General features: G+C 32.6%; 1 protein-coding gene across 14 annotated transcripts in view; it reads left to right on the plus strand.

Moving 5' to 3' along the window:
- Window positions 1-13,855, plus strand: part of LOC140445556 (bone morphogenetic protein receptor type-2-like) — an 872,505-nt gene that overhangs the window by 63,489 nt on the left and 795,161 nt on the right. For 12 of the 14 annotated variants that reach the window (XR_011951415.1, XR_011951414.1, XM_072537668.1 and 9 more), the window contains exon 2: window positions 9,489-9,729. The exons of the other annotated variants lie outside the window; for them this stretch is intronic. Coding sequence is in view for 10 of the 12 variants with exons in the window: in XM_072537668.1 (XP_072393769.1) it covers window positions 9,513-9,729 (217 nt within the window). In the remaining 2 variants the exon portion in view is untranslated. The remainder of the gene's footprint in view (window positions 1-9,488; window positions 9,730-13,855) is intronic. 14 annotated transcript variants of the gene reach the window in all.

Raw genomic sequence — 13,855 nt, forward strand, 5'->3', positions numbered from 1 at the left:
ATAGTGAATTTAATTATTTTAAAAAATAAATAAGATGTTTAAAAATAAAATTTAATTATAGTTTGAAAGGAATTTAGTAACAACTAACTTTAAAAATATATGATGACTAGAAACTAAATGATAAAGAGTAGTAAATCGATGTGAAGACCGTTATTTCGTAAAGCTTTATAGTGACGCCGTCTCGTAGCGCTTCTTCCGTGACGCTCGCCTCAGCATTTTACAATAGAGAAAAAGTAATGCAACGTCTCTGTAGAAACTAATAGAAGCGATAGAGAAAGAAAATTGTAAACATGACGACGGCCAACGTCTGAAGGTGAACATGAACACGGCACCTAAAGAAGATAGAAGCTTTTCCCCAATAAGACATTTAGCAGCCATAATAAAGCATTTTGTGATGATGTTACATTATAATCTTGAGTTGTTTTAATAAGAACAAACTACTAATTATTCTTATCCATAGGTATTCAGTGCTTTATCGCACAAATATCACAACTAAGAATGCAGCTGACTTATAAAATGCGATTATCTCGAAAACGGTTAATTTTTTAAGTTATTAACAAGTATACAAATATATCTGTAAAATATATATGTAAAATATGTATATAATAAGTATACCTGTAAAAATAATGTATAATATTTTTTAAAACAACTAGCGCTAACTTAAAGAGCAAAAAAGTTAAGCGCAAATGAAAATATTTAGAGTAGTACTAAAGAACATCCACTCATCAACAAACATTTAAGACATAGAAAAAGGTTAAAAGACTTAAGGCACGAGCCCACAAACATTTGAAATATAAAACAAAGATCCACTAAAAACCCACTATAGCTATACAGAAAGCAGAAAAAATCTTAACCCTACCCCTACAGTTAAACAAAAAATACTAAAGAAAAGGCAGCAACGAAAAAAATAGCAGATATGATGCGCAAGCGATAAAGCAAAACTAAACACAGCTACCAAAGGCCTAACGAAGTTACTAAATATGTGATCAAAAAAAAGGTATCGAGGATTACATAAGTTCTCTTGCAGCCTCTGAGGATAAGACTACTCACTTTGGAAGGCAACAAAAAAAAACAACCACAACAATATTGTCCTCCAATAAGAGACATGCAGGGTAAATGGGCCAGAGATAACACAGAAAAAGCCGCAGCCTTTACTGAACATCTAGTAAAAGTTTTTAACAATATCCTAAAGACAATTAAAGCGAGCTTCATAACTTCTTAGAAACCCCGCTTCATCCGGACGATTAAAAACTTCACGCGTACGAAAATAAGAAATACAATTATGAAAAATATAAAACCAAAAAAAGCCCCAGTGTTTGATCTGGTAACAGGTAAGTTATTGCAAGAATGTACAATAAAAGGGTACAAATATCTGCAGCGAATTTTCAACACCATCATCGGAACAGGCTTCTTTCCGAGTCAATGGAAAATTTCACAGATTATCCTGACACCAAAACCTGGAAAAAAACCAGAACACCTAAAATCCTATAGACTGTAGGTTTGCTGCCGATTCTATCAAAGGTATTCGAAAAGCTTCTATTGATAAGATTGATTTCAATCTTAGAAAAAAACTAAACTTATTCCGGACCACCAATTCGGCTTCAGGTTAAAGCATGGGACAATCGAACAGCTCCACAGACTAGTAAAAAAAAATCCCCTTCGCGCTGGAAAGTAAATCCTACCTCTCAGCAGCCTTTCTAGATGTCGGTCAAGCTTTTGATAAAGTTTGGTATGAAGGTCTACTTTATAAGATAAAGACATAATTGCCATTTTCTTTCTTTCCACTCATAAAATCCTACTATCTATCAGATAGATACTTCCTGGTAAAGCAGCACGATGAATACACTCAGCTCCACCCTATCAAAGCAGGTGTTCCACAAGGAAGCGTACTAGGACCTATTTTATTTCAGATCTCACATCCAGCAATAACACAAAAGTTGCTGCTTTTGCAGACGACACCGCAATACTGGCCATAGACTCTAATACCACAAAAGCATCAGAAAATTTACAAAAAAAAACTAAATAAAATAGAAACTTGCTAAAGCTAAAAAATGGCGAATTAGAGTAAATGAGACCCAGTCAACACATGTAACCTTCACAATGAAACGAGGTGAATGCCCTCCAGTCACGCTCAATGGCAAGCAACTAAGTAAGTCAAATGACACAAAATACTTAGGTATCCATCTTGACAAACTACTAACCTGACAGAAGCACATTTTTACCAAATGAAAACAACTGGACATTAAATTTAGACATATGTACTGATTGATTGGTCGAAACTCTAAATTAACAGTTGATAACAAACTGCTTATATACAAGGCGGTCCTCAAGCCCATATCGACATATGGTATGGAACACCGCTAGCAATTCTAATCTTGCAATCCTCCAACGCTTCCAGAATAAAGTTTTAACGCGTATAGTAAATGCTCCATGGTATGTTCCATCCTTTTCTATAGAAAAAGATCTGGAAGTGCCTTCGGTAAAAGAAGCTTAACAAGTTATAGTGTTAAATATGGTGAACGGATAAAAACGCATCCCAATGTACTCGTGATGCGGTTATTCGATGACAATAATGAAGTGAGTTGTCTGAAACGTTTTAAACCAAATGATCTACAAAACAGAACTCTCTACCTAAAGAGGCTGTTACACGCTATGTAAACAAACAAATTACTTATTATTCTTTATTTTTGGATAGATTGTAATTTAAATCGGAGATAAAAAAAACTGAAATTAAAAAAAAATAAAAGCTCAATTTTAGTCACTAACTTTTAAGGGTGATATCCCCCTTAAAGGTGGACTGAGGAAATTTTGTTATATGAAAGACCGATCTTAATTTTATACAAGCAATCGCCTCCTTAATTTTGCCGCATGAATTTAGAAACACCTAACGGATTTGTTCAAATTTAATTTGAATAAAGAGTATAGGAAAAACTTGTTTATAAATAACAGTTTAATAATCTTTATAAATAACATCTATTTAATATAATTATATTTTGAATAAATAAATAAAAATCAAAAGGCGACTTAAGAAAAGATTTGTACCTCCCGTAGTTATTAGCTGCTTTGTTTTGGATAATTTTGTAATGAAAATAAGATAAATGTTATTATCTTAACGTTATACCCCAGTTCAAAAAAGAAATAGCAAATTTGGTCCAGTAGAATTCGAAATATGTCATTCTTTCTGAGCTCTCCATTTTGAAACTGTGTTGGATTTTTTGAAGAGCGCTGCTGACCCTTCAGTGGCTACCGTCACTCCTTTTACTCTAGTCGAAACGCAAAGTACTTTTTGTTTGCAACACTACTGTTTAAACAATTTTCAATAATTTTGTTTGCTAAAAGTTTTGTTGAAAACTTTGACTTTTCTTATAAAGTCTTGGTTAATTTCAGCCCTTAATGTTGTGAATTAACGTAACAGTGATTAAAAAAAGGCTATCTTGGCTACTAAGGGTCGTAGAACCTTTTTTCCTTTTTAAAAAGTTGTGTCTTTCTAAAAACTAAATTCTAAATGTTTGTAAGCTTAAATAGTGGTATTTATTACTAAATCATTTTGTGTACATAAATGTAATTTTTTTACTTTTTTTCCATAGTGTAATAGTATACGTTTGAACAAGGGAAATAAGCCCCGGGTTATTGAAATCCATTCAGTCAAATTGTCTGGAACAACCATAGAAATTAGCTCTTTTTTAAAAAAATCTCATAAACAAATTAAATTTTGCAAAAACTATTTAACCAATCTGATCCATCTTTTGCACACAATTTAAACACAGTAAGACCTTCAAGTTCAGATACATTTAAACACATTTTAATAAATAATAAAACAGTTATTAACAATATTCAAAAACAGCGATATTGTTGTTCATTTTGCAATAACTTTGTGTATTAATCGATTTTAATTTAGCATATTTCATTTTGTATATCCTTTTTTTCTGAAAAAGTTGTCTGTTGAAGTCAAATCTCTAAATAGACAAGTTTTAAGTTATTGGCAAAATCATGAGTTTGAGGTTTTGATTGTTTATTTAAAAATAGTTCCACTAAAAAATTGATGAATCCCTAGATGAGAGTCTTTTTGTAATATCTTATATTACAAATTTCAACTGTTAAACCAGTCTATACAGTTGTGACGAAAAAAGGTTTATATTTTACTAACTTGATTTTTGTTTTGGCTGTTTTTTTTATTGTGTAAAATATCTTTGTAAAAAAATGATTTTGTGCATGACCATTGCTGTTAAAGAATGTAATTTGTAAGATGTATTTCGAATGATAAAGAGATTATAAACTTTTATCTTATAAAACCTCAATTATATTTTCTTCAATCTTTGATGCTCTTTTAGGAAGACATAACATTTGAAAATGCAATGTTCTGCATCATCAGTCACACCACATTTTATGCATATATCGTCGTTTGTTTTTTTGCAGAATATCTGCCATTCTGTATATCTAAGTTCTAAAAGAACTATGTCCGGTCAGGAATTATGCAAAGAAATAATTAATTCTCATGAACCTACATTTATACCATTCTTTTAAGTCATGTATTAATTAACATTGTTGTCCATTCTGCCTTTTCCCTTTGTGCCTCCCGTTCAGATTGCCATTCATCAAGCATTTGGTTGCTTATCTCATCTCTTACCTGTGTCAGGTGTCCGTTGCCACTATTATATAGGATGGCTGTTTCTTTCACTAGGAGGTGAATGGAGAGCGTACCCGCAATAACCTGTAAGCCAATAGTAGATGCCAAATCTTTATACGTGCCAAACCTTAAGACTTCAGTCTATATGGGACTACTGTACAAAAGGGTCGAATATACTATTTAGAGGTACGTTCTTCTTTTATGGTTAGTTGACCTGCCTATATTAGGCATAATTTTCATAATGGCCACTGTTATGCGTTCTGCTATCTAGACTACATTTATCAGGTGTTTGGTAAATCTTAGACCTGTATCAAGGTGTATGCCTCGATATTAAGCACAATTGGTTAGCAATTGTGCTTAATATCGAGGCTTGCAAATTGGAAAGTCTGGTTTGGTATCACTCTTGGACCTTTTAGTATAATTTAGTCTGCATGCGCAATTGCTGACGCACTTCTGTCGTAATCTATTTCTAACACTCTCATTATACAAGACGTTCCACAACGTTGGACCTACTATAGATCCCCGTGTTACTTCAACCAACAGTTTTGCCAACATAACATGGATTGCCCAATTATTTCTTGGTCTTTTGACTGTGTCAGATATGAATTCTTGGTTTAAGTTCGTGTTCAAGACAACGTTTTATGAGGCATTCATAAAATTTCCTAAGTATTAACTAGCTTCGTCCGATGGTTTCTCAGGTATTAAGATTAAGGCTAAATTTGCAATCTTCGGTTGATCTGAAAATTTTTGGTTGTGTAGGAGCTCATTTAATACCTTTTTGGTGACTTCAGGATTTTCCTGTACTATGATGTGTATCGCCTCTGGTAGCACACCATCTGGGCCAGAAGATCTAACGATTTTGATGTTTTCAGCAGATAATCTAATTTCCTCTATGGTGAACTCGTCAGGTGTATTTTATGGTAGAAATTGGCATTTGCGCTTATTAGGAAAAAGGGTTCTCGCAATTTCCTTTCTTTTTTCTACACAAAGGTTATATGGGGCCCCGAAATAAGTGTCGTAGTGGCAATTTTATATGCTTCACCCTATATATCGTTATCTAGCACATCACACAGGTTCTGCCAGTATGTGTGTTTAGTCCGATTTACTTCTTTATTTAATTCTTTTTTAACGCACTTGTATTCTTCCAACTCTTCTTGGGTCCTATTCCTTTGTGCTATTCGCCTTTTGTTCATTTAGCTGTATTTCGTCGTTAAATCCGGTCGTCAGGAATATCCCAGTTAGATATTTGTTTGGCATAACTTTATAACTTTTGTATTGTTCTGAAGCTATTTTCTTGTGGCATTTTAAATTAATTACTATTTAAATGGGAATAAGCCACAATTAAAGGTTAAAATACGTTTATTGGCGTTTCAATTTCCACTTCGGAAATCGTATTTTGAGAACGATTTGTTTGAACGAGAACGTGACAAGACGTTGGGATTTAATCTCTTGGACTATATCGCTCGCTCTATACATCTGCTTGACCTCAGCATTTGTTCTCATTCGGTATTGGTTGCTATTAATATCGTGATAAGGCCCAAAGATTCTTCTGAGGATTTTCCTCTCAAAACATCTAAGTTTTCTTTCAGTTTCTTTGGTCAGGGTCCACGTCTCACACCCATACATGAGCACCGGTCTAATCACCGTTTTATATATTCTAATCTTATCTTTGATGTTCGTGTTAGGCTTTTAGATTTAATAGTATTGTGAAGGCTGTACATACATCTGTTTGCTGCCTCAATTCTTCCTTTAATCTCTTTCGCGATATCGTTATTTGCAGTGATTGTTGCTCCGAGATATTTAAAACTCTCCACTCTTTCAAAGTTATATGGGTCTATTGTTACATTTTGCCCTATTCTATCTCGTCCATTTTGTCTGTTAATGCACATGTATTTGGTTTTCTCTTCGTTTACCCTTAAACCTGTGAAGTCTCCTTCACATTGGTGACAGTGTTTCCCATAATGTCAATGTCATCTGCGTATGCTAGTAGTAATTTTGGTCCATTTACTGTCAGTAATTCTGTTTTAAGGTGTGCTGCTCTTACTACTTTCTCCAGGATGATATTAAAGAGGAGAGGTGATAGCGCATCTCCTTGTTTCGGGCCATTGCTTATTTCGAAAGATTCTGATTGTTTGTTACATATCCGTACTCTGGATCTACAGCTATTCACACATAACTTAACAAGCTGGATAAGTTTTTTTGGAACTGAAAGTTCTGCCATTGCATTCCACATCTGATTCCGTTTAATGCTGTCGTACGCTTGCCGGAAACCTATAAAGAGATTGTGGATAGTTCTATTGAATTCCCATCCTTTTTCAAGCAGCTGTCTTAGAGTAAAGATCTGATCTATGGTCGATCTATGTTTTCTGAAATCGGCTTGGTATTCCCCCATGAAATTTTCTACAAACGGTGTCAGCCTACTTAATAGGATGTTTGATAAGATTTTATATGCCGTATTAAGTAGGGAGATGCCTCTATAATTAGAGCACTTGGTTTTGTCTCCCTTTTTATGGATGGGGATTATTACACTTTCGTGCCATTTTGTTGGTATTTTCTCTTCGTTCCATATAAGTGTTATTAGTTTGTGTATTTGTCTATGTAGAGTTTCTCATACGTACTTAAGGAATTCAGCAAGTATATTGTCAGAGCCTGGAGCTTTTCCGTTCTTCTATTTGTTAATTGCTTGCAGTGTTTCATCTATTTTGGGGTCCTCTACCGGTAGGTCCACCCCAAAATATATATTTTCTCCATGTTCTTCCCCTAGATGTATATTTAGTAAAGTCTTGAAATATTCTTGCCATGTTTGGAGCAGTTCTTTTTCATTTATTATTAATTCATCATTTTTTCTGAGTACAGACACGCATCTAGGTCTGAAGCCTTTCTTTTCGTTTGACACCGATTTGTAAAATGCTTGACTATTTGACTGTTGCCTATTCCTTTCCATTTCTTCATATTTCTGTTGTTCGTACTTTCTTTTTTTCTCTCTAATTAATTTTCTTGTCTCTCGGCGTGAGGTTGCATAGTTTTCTTTACTTTCTGCTGTTCCTTGTTGAAGCATAATGTTTCGCTTTATCTGTCTGTCGTGTAGTTTTTCTTGACATTCTCTATCAAACCATTTCCTTGTTCTCTTCCTGCTTTTTCCTATTATTAGTTCTGCTGACTCCGTAATTGATTTTTCCATTTGTGCCACAGCCTTTCGACATCATTGCTCTGATCCACTGTATCTAGATGCTGTTTAATTTCTTGTTTGTAATTTTCTCGGATTTCCTCATTTTGTATTTTCTCGATGTTCCACTGTCCCAATGCTTCGTTGGCCTTAGGTTTATCTGAAGATATTCTCAACCTGATTTTTGCTCTTACTAGGTAATGGTCTGTATCTCCATCTACTCCCCTGAGGCTTCTTACATCGAGCACATTACTTTCATGTCTAGCATCGATAATTACATGGTCAATTTGGTTTCGCGTGGAGTGATCATTAGAGACATAAGTCTGTTTATGAACGTTTTTATGTTGGAACATAGTAGACTTTACAAGCATATTGTTAGCCGATGCTAGCTCTACGAGTCTTTGTCCATTGTCGTTTGAGATATCGTGGAGGCTGTGTTGTCCTATTGTCGGTCTTAGGTTAGGTTCTTTGCCAATTTTTGCGTTGAAGTCTCCACAGATTATCTGCATGTCTTGTTTGGGGATTTTCTCAAGCGTTCTTTCGAGTTGTTCATAGAAGTAATCTTTAATATGTTCGTCTTTATATTCTGTCGGAGCATGTGCGGATATAATTGAGATATTGTACCATTTTCCTTTCACTCTAATATAACAAAGTCTTTCACTAATGGGCGTAAAACTTATAATACTGTTCAGGTATTTTTCTCGTACTACGAAACTTGTGCCAAATTCGTGTTTTCCTGTCTTGTTTCCACTGTAGAAAATGACCGCCTTGTCTATTTTTATGTTTCCCGTGTCTAGCCACCTTAGTTCTTGTATTGCCGTAATGTCCATTCCTACTTTTTCTAACTGTTTTATTGCATATATAGATGCTCCCGTCCGGTACCAACTTAGAACATTCCATGTTCAAACATTCAAAGTCCTTTTCCATTGCGATTGTCGTTTTCCATATGTATCTGTTCGATTCCGACGCAAACGTGCAGTTTTCATAACAGACTGTTTTTTATAAGGGCAGGTTGTTGGCCTTCCGCTTAACCCTCCTCCTTTATCCGGGCTTGGGACCGGCAAGAAAAACTGTTAAGCTACTCGATCCACTCAACAGTCATTCCAGGCGGAGAGATATAAACATGCAAATTTGTCGAATTAATGCCGAGAATTACAATAAAGTTAGGATAAGATAAACAAGACAACCACCGGTGCGAGCGAAGTGTTGGCAGTCGACACATACATTCGGCTTATTCGTATCCTTTGCACTGTGTCAAAAAACCGACAAGTGGACTGATAGACCTATTTGCTATTCGAGCATTTGCTTATGCGTGCAAATAAAGCAAATAATTGACAAATATACCATTTACACTTCATCTTATGCGGCCGAATATGGCACATAACGAATAACACATAGCGAAGTGGGTGTCACCATAAGGATATATAAAGATTCTGAAGTTTTAAATATTTGATATATACAAAAAATATTTATCACTTTTGCAACATATTGTTTGTATCCAAAAGATAAATAACATGCACACTAGTATATTTTAGAAGCAAAATGCACAAATTATAATAAATTATATGAAAAACATAATTTATATAAAACATAAAATGAGTTTTAAATACCTCAATGAATTGAAACATCACAAATAAAACAGGGCTGTTTTAATAATCTAGTAAATATTTTTATATAAGCACTTCACTTTTTTAGGATATGAATTAAACCATTGCCAAAATGTTACAATTGCTAATAATGGCATTGTTCCTTTTCGATGCAATTTCTTCTCAAGATACTGAATTTATAGTGTGTGCTAATTCAGCAAGATCTATTGCACTTATACCTGAATATGATGGTCCTATTGAATCCTATCAGAAGTGCAAGACAACTGATTATTGTTATACATTTTGGTTAGAGGATCCAAATAATGGCAGTATTGTAGTTATGGGGCAAGGTATTTATATTTTGACATTAATTTAGAAAGAAAATAGTCAATTATGCATGCATACAAAATTTGTTTAATTATGTTTACAACTATTTTCGCATCACCATGACTTTGCTTTTGTAAATTCCTTGTTTAGATTTAAGTATATGGCGTGAACACTGGCATTCGAAGCCAGTTTTTATGTGATGGTTTATTGTATGAACATGACATTATGCCTGTTGCAATTTAATACAGATTACAACATATTCTATAAGGAAGTAAACTTTATTTTGAAATGTTGTTGACCAGCTGTTTTCTTCCTGATTAGAGATGCAATACTTTCAGTAATACTTAAGTTAATATTTTGATTAATTGTTTTCATTCATTTTCATTCATGTTTTTCTCACCCAATGAGTGGAGAGAATATTAAAAATTTTTGTTTGTTTTAAATAGACTAACAAATATTTTCGAAAATTTAAAAGCATATAAAAGTATTTTTAATATAGTTTGCCCACCTTCGCTCTTTCTATATATTTATATATATATATATATATATATATATATATATATATATATATATATATATATATATATATATAAATATATGTATATACATATATATATGTGTATACATATATATGTATATATATATACATATACATATATATATATATATATATATATATATATATATATATATATATATATATACACAGTATACTCTCTCTATAACGAACACGGTTGTAACAAGGTTTCGCTTATAACGAGGCACATTAGATGTCCCGTGAAATTTCTATTGAACTATAACCCTCTATAGCGAGGCAAATTTGGTTATAACAAGAGAAAATAAGATCGAAAAACGTGTTTTTTACGCTTTTGACCCGGCCGTGGTTATAAATAAATACCCTGTTTAACTGACCAGCAATAAACTTAACTGCCGCTCGCAATAAACTTCTTTACAATAAATACAACTGTTTCACATCTTTAGAAAATATGATAGATAGAATGATACTGGACAATTTAAAGCAGTCAAAAATGACAGACTTCTTCCAATTGCAGAAGCAATTTTATGTTATCCTTAAAAATACGCTTTATACATTATGTAGTTGGAAACAAATGTAAGTACAGATTTTTTGTTTTAACGTATATCATTGACAATAAAAATAAACAACTCTTTTTTGTTTTAATGTATTTCCATGTATTTCATTGACAATAAAAATAAACAACTCTTTTTTGTTTTAATGTATTTCATTGACAATAAAAATAAACATTTTTTTTGTTTTAATGTATTTCATTGACAATAAGAGTAAACAACTTTTTTTCAAAAACGCCACTCGAACAATATTTATTAGCATCTTATATTGCTCCGAATGGCTTCACTATAGGAAGTTAATGTTTTAGAAAACTACATATTCATATGTATGCACAGTATTATGTTGTCTGATATAACGAGGTAATTAGTCTGCCATTTCAGTTCTCGTTATAGAGGGAGTCTACTGTATATATATATATATATATATATATATATATATATATATATATATATATATATATATATATCAAGAATTGGAAGAAACAAAAAACAAATTAACCCAGGTTGAAAACAAAAATAACATAGTAATTACGGATCTACCAATAAACGCAACAGATGAAACACTCTTAAATAACGTAAAAGATTTTATACAAAAGCACCTAAAAGATGATGCCGAAATAGAATCTGCAATGAAGCTAAAAAACAATATAATGTCTGGTACAAATGAAGGATTATGGCGAAAAAATTAAGGTAATGAAAGAAAAAAGCAAACTCTTTCAAAAATCAAAAAAGATTTCTTACTGGAGAAAAAATCTTCATCAACGATGACCTGACCGAAAAACAAAGACACATGAGGCAGGAAATCGTAAATAAAGGCAAGGAATTAAGAGCTGAAGGTAAAAATGTGAAGATAGAGTACAAAAAACTAACTGTGGATGGCATAAAATGGGAATGGGCCGGAAATGGTACTTTCAAACGAGAAAATTCTAGAAATACGGATCCAAAAAACTGCATATAGTAGTGGAAAAAGAAAAAGATGGCGCATTATGCCAACTGACCCTAGCGATGAACAGGAAAATGAGTTTGAACATAAATAGCAAAATAAAAAATAAAAATATGTACCTAAATATTGCGACATGGAATGTATGAGGACTATACGAGGAGGGAGCATTAATTAACCTAATAGAAGAACTTAAAAAATATAAAATACACATCATAGCAATACAGGAAACACATTTAACTGGAAACAACATTGAAAAGATTAGCCTATACACGTTTTATACAAGTGGAGGAGATAATAGGAATTTTGGAGTGGGTTTTCTGGTACATGAAGACGTGGAGCAGGTAAAACGATTCGTAGTAAAATCTGACAGAATGTGTGCAATTAGTATTAAAGGAAAAGAGAACATGATATCGCTGATAAATATACATGCCCCAACAGAAGAAAAAGGAGAAGAAGTGAAAGATGAATTTTATGAAAAAATAGAGTCATTGTCTGAAGAAATGCCCAGACAAGATATTAAAATTATTATATAATATATATTAGATAATGGTCAAAGATTGATTACATTCGCAATTGAAAACAGGATGAAAATAATGAGTACGCATTTCAGGAGAAAAAATATATATAAAGGAACGTGGACAATTTCGGGATCAAATAAAACTAATCAAATAGACCACATCTTAATACAAGAGAAGTGCGTCAATTTAATAACAAATGTGAAAACGTGCAAAGGGGCTGACGTAGACTCAGATCATTTTTTGGTTAGAATTAATATGAGAGAAGCAATAATTAAAAAGCTTAAACGGAAAAAGAAAGTGCAACGTAAATTTAATTTTGAAAAACTGCGAAAATTTGAGGTAGCGCAGGATTATCAAAAGAATATACAAGAAACCTACGCCAAACAAGATAGTAACATACAACATGCGAGTAACATACAACAAAAGTTCTTGAAAATGACAAACACTATAAAGGAAGCAACGTCGAAGAACATATCAAGAACAAAAAAATTTTGAAAAAACCACATTCGTTCGATGACGAATGTAGAAAAGAGTTTAAAAAAAGATCAGATTTGAGATTAAAAAGTTTACGATCGCAAAAAAAAGACGACCTAAAAAGGTATGCCGAACAACGAAAAAAAGTAAAGATAATCCTAAGGGAGCGAAAACGAAAGTATATGGATGGTAAAATAAAGCGTATTGAAGAAAATTACAAGAAAAATGAAATAAAAAATTTTTACAAAGATCTAAAATACATTAAAATTGGGTATCAAGGAAGAACGATGAATGTAAAAGATAAGCAAGGAAACCTGATAATGGACGAAGATCAAATATGTGAAAGGTGGAAAGAATATTTCGAAGAGATGCTAAATGACGGAGTGGCTACTGAAGAAAATTATAATGTTTCTAAACTTCAAATGGTAATAGAAGAAATACCAAAGGTCACAAGAGAAGAAATTGAAGAAATAATAAAAGATATGAAAAATCAAAAAAGCCCCATAGAGAGCGCCATTGTGGCAGAGAATATAAAATATGGAGAAGAGGCCTTAATAAACCAACTTGGTGAGCTAATACTAGAAGTATGGGATGTCGAAGAAATGCCTCAAGAATGGAATAAGTCGATTATAATTCCTATACACAAAAAGGGAGATAGAACTGAATGCGCAAACTATAGAGGACTATCCTTATTAGAGGTAATATATAAAGTGCTCGCCATACTAATTAAAAAGCGATTAAAAATATGTATATCCGGTCGACCAGCGACCGAATGAGCGAATTTCATATTTTTTGACATAAGACATATTGACATATTTTTTGACATAATATTTTTGACATACCTCGTACAAGATTGATAACATTTGATATATTATGATAGTTGCATCTTAGGTTTTAAACCATACACAACTTTTTATAAAGAATAATGTTTTTTCGTAAAATGAATAATACCAGTTATCTTATTTTTATAATAAAAAAAATTATTTGGTAATTTGAGAAAAATTTGCAAAAAAAAATGTTTTTCATTTCGAAGGCATATTAAAACATAATTTTTAATTCCAAACAACTTTTCATAATTACAATTTTCGGTATTATGAGATATTAAAGGTATTTTACTCTGGAGCGAAT

This window comes from Diabrotica undecimpunctata, chromosome 7 (genome assembly GCF_040954645.1).
Source record: "Diabrotica undecimpunctata isolate CICGRU chromosome 7, icDiaUnde3, whole genome shotgun sequence".
Classification (NCBI taxonomy): domain Eukaryota; kingdom Metazoa; phylum Arthropoda; class Insecta; order Coleoptera; family Chrysomelidae; genus Diabrotica; species Diabrotica undecimpunctata.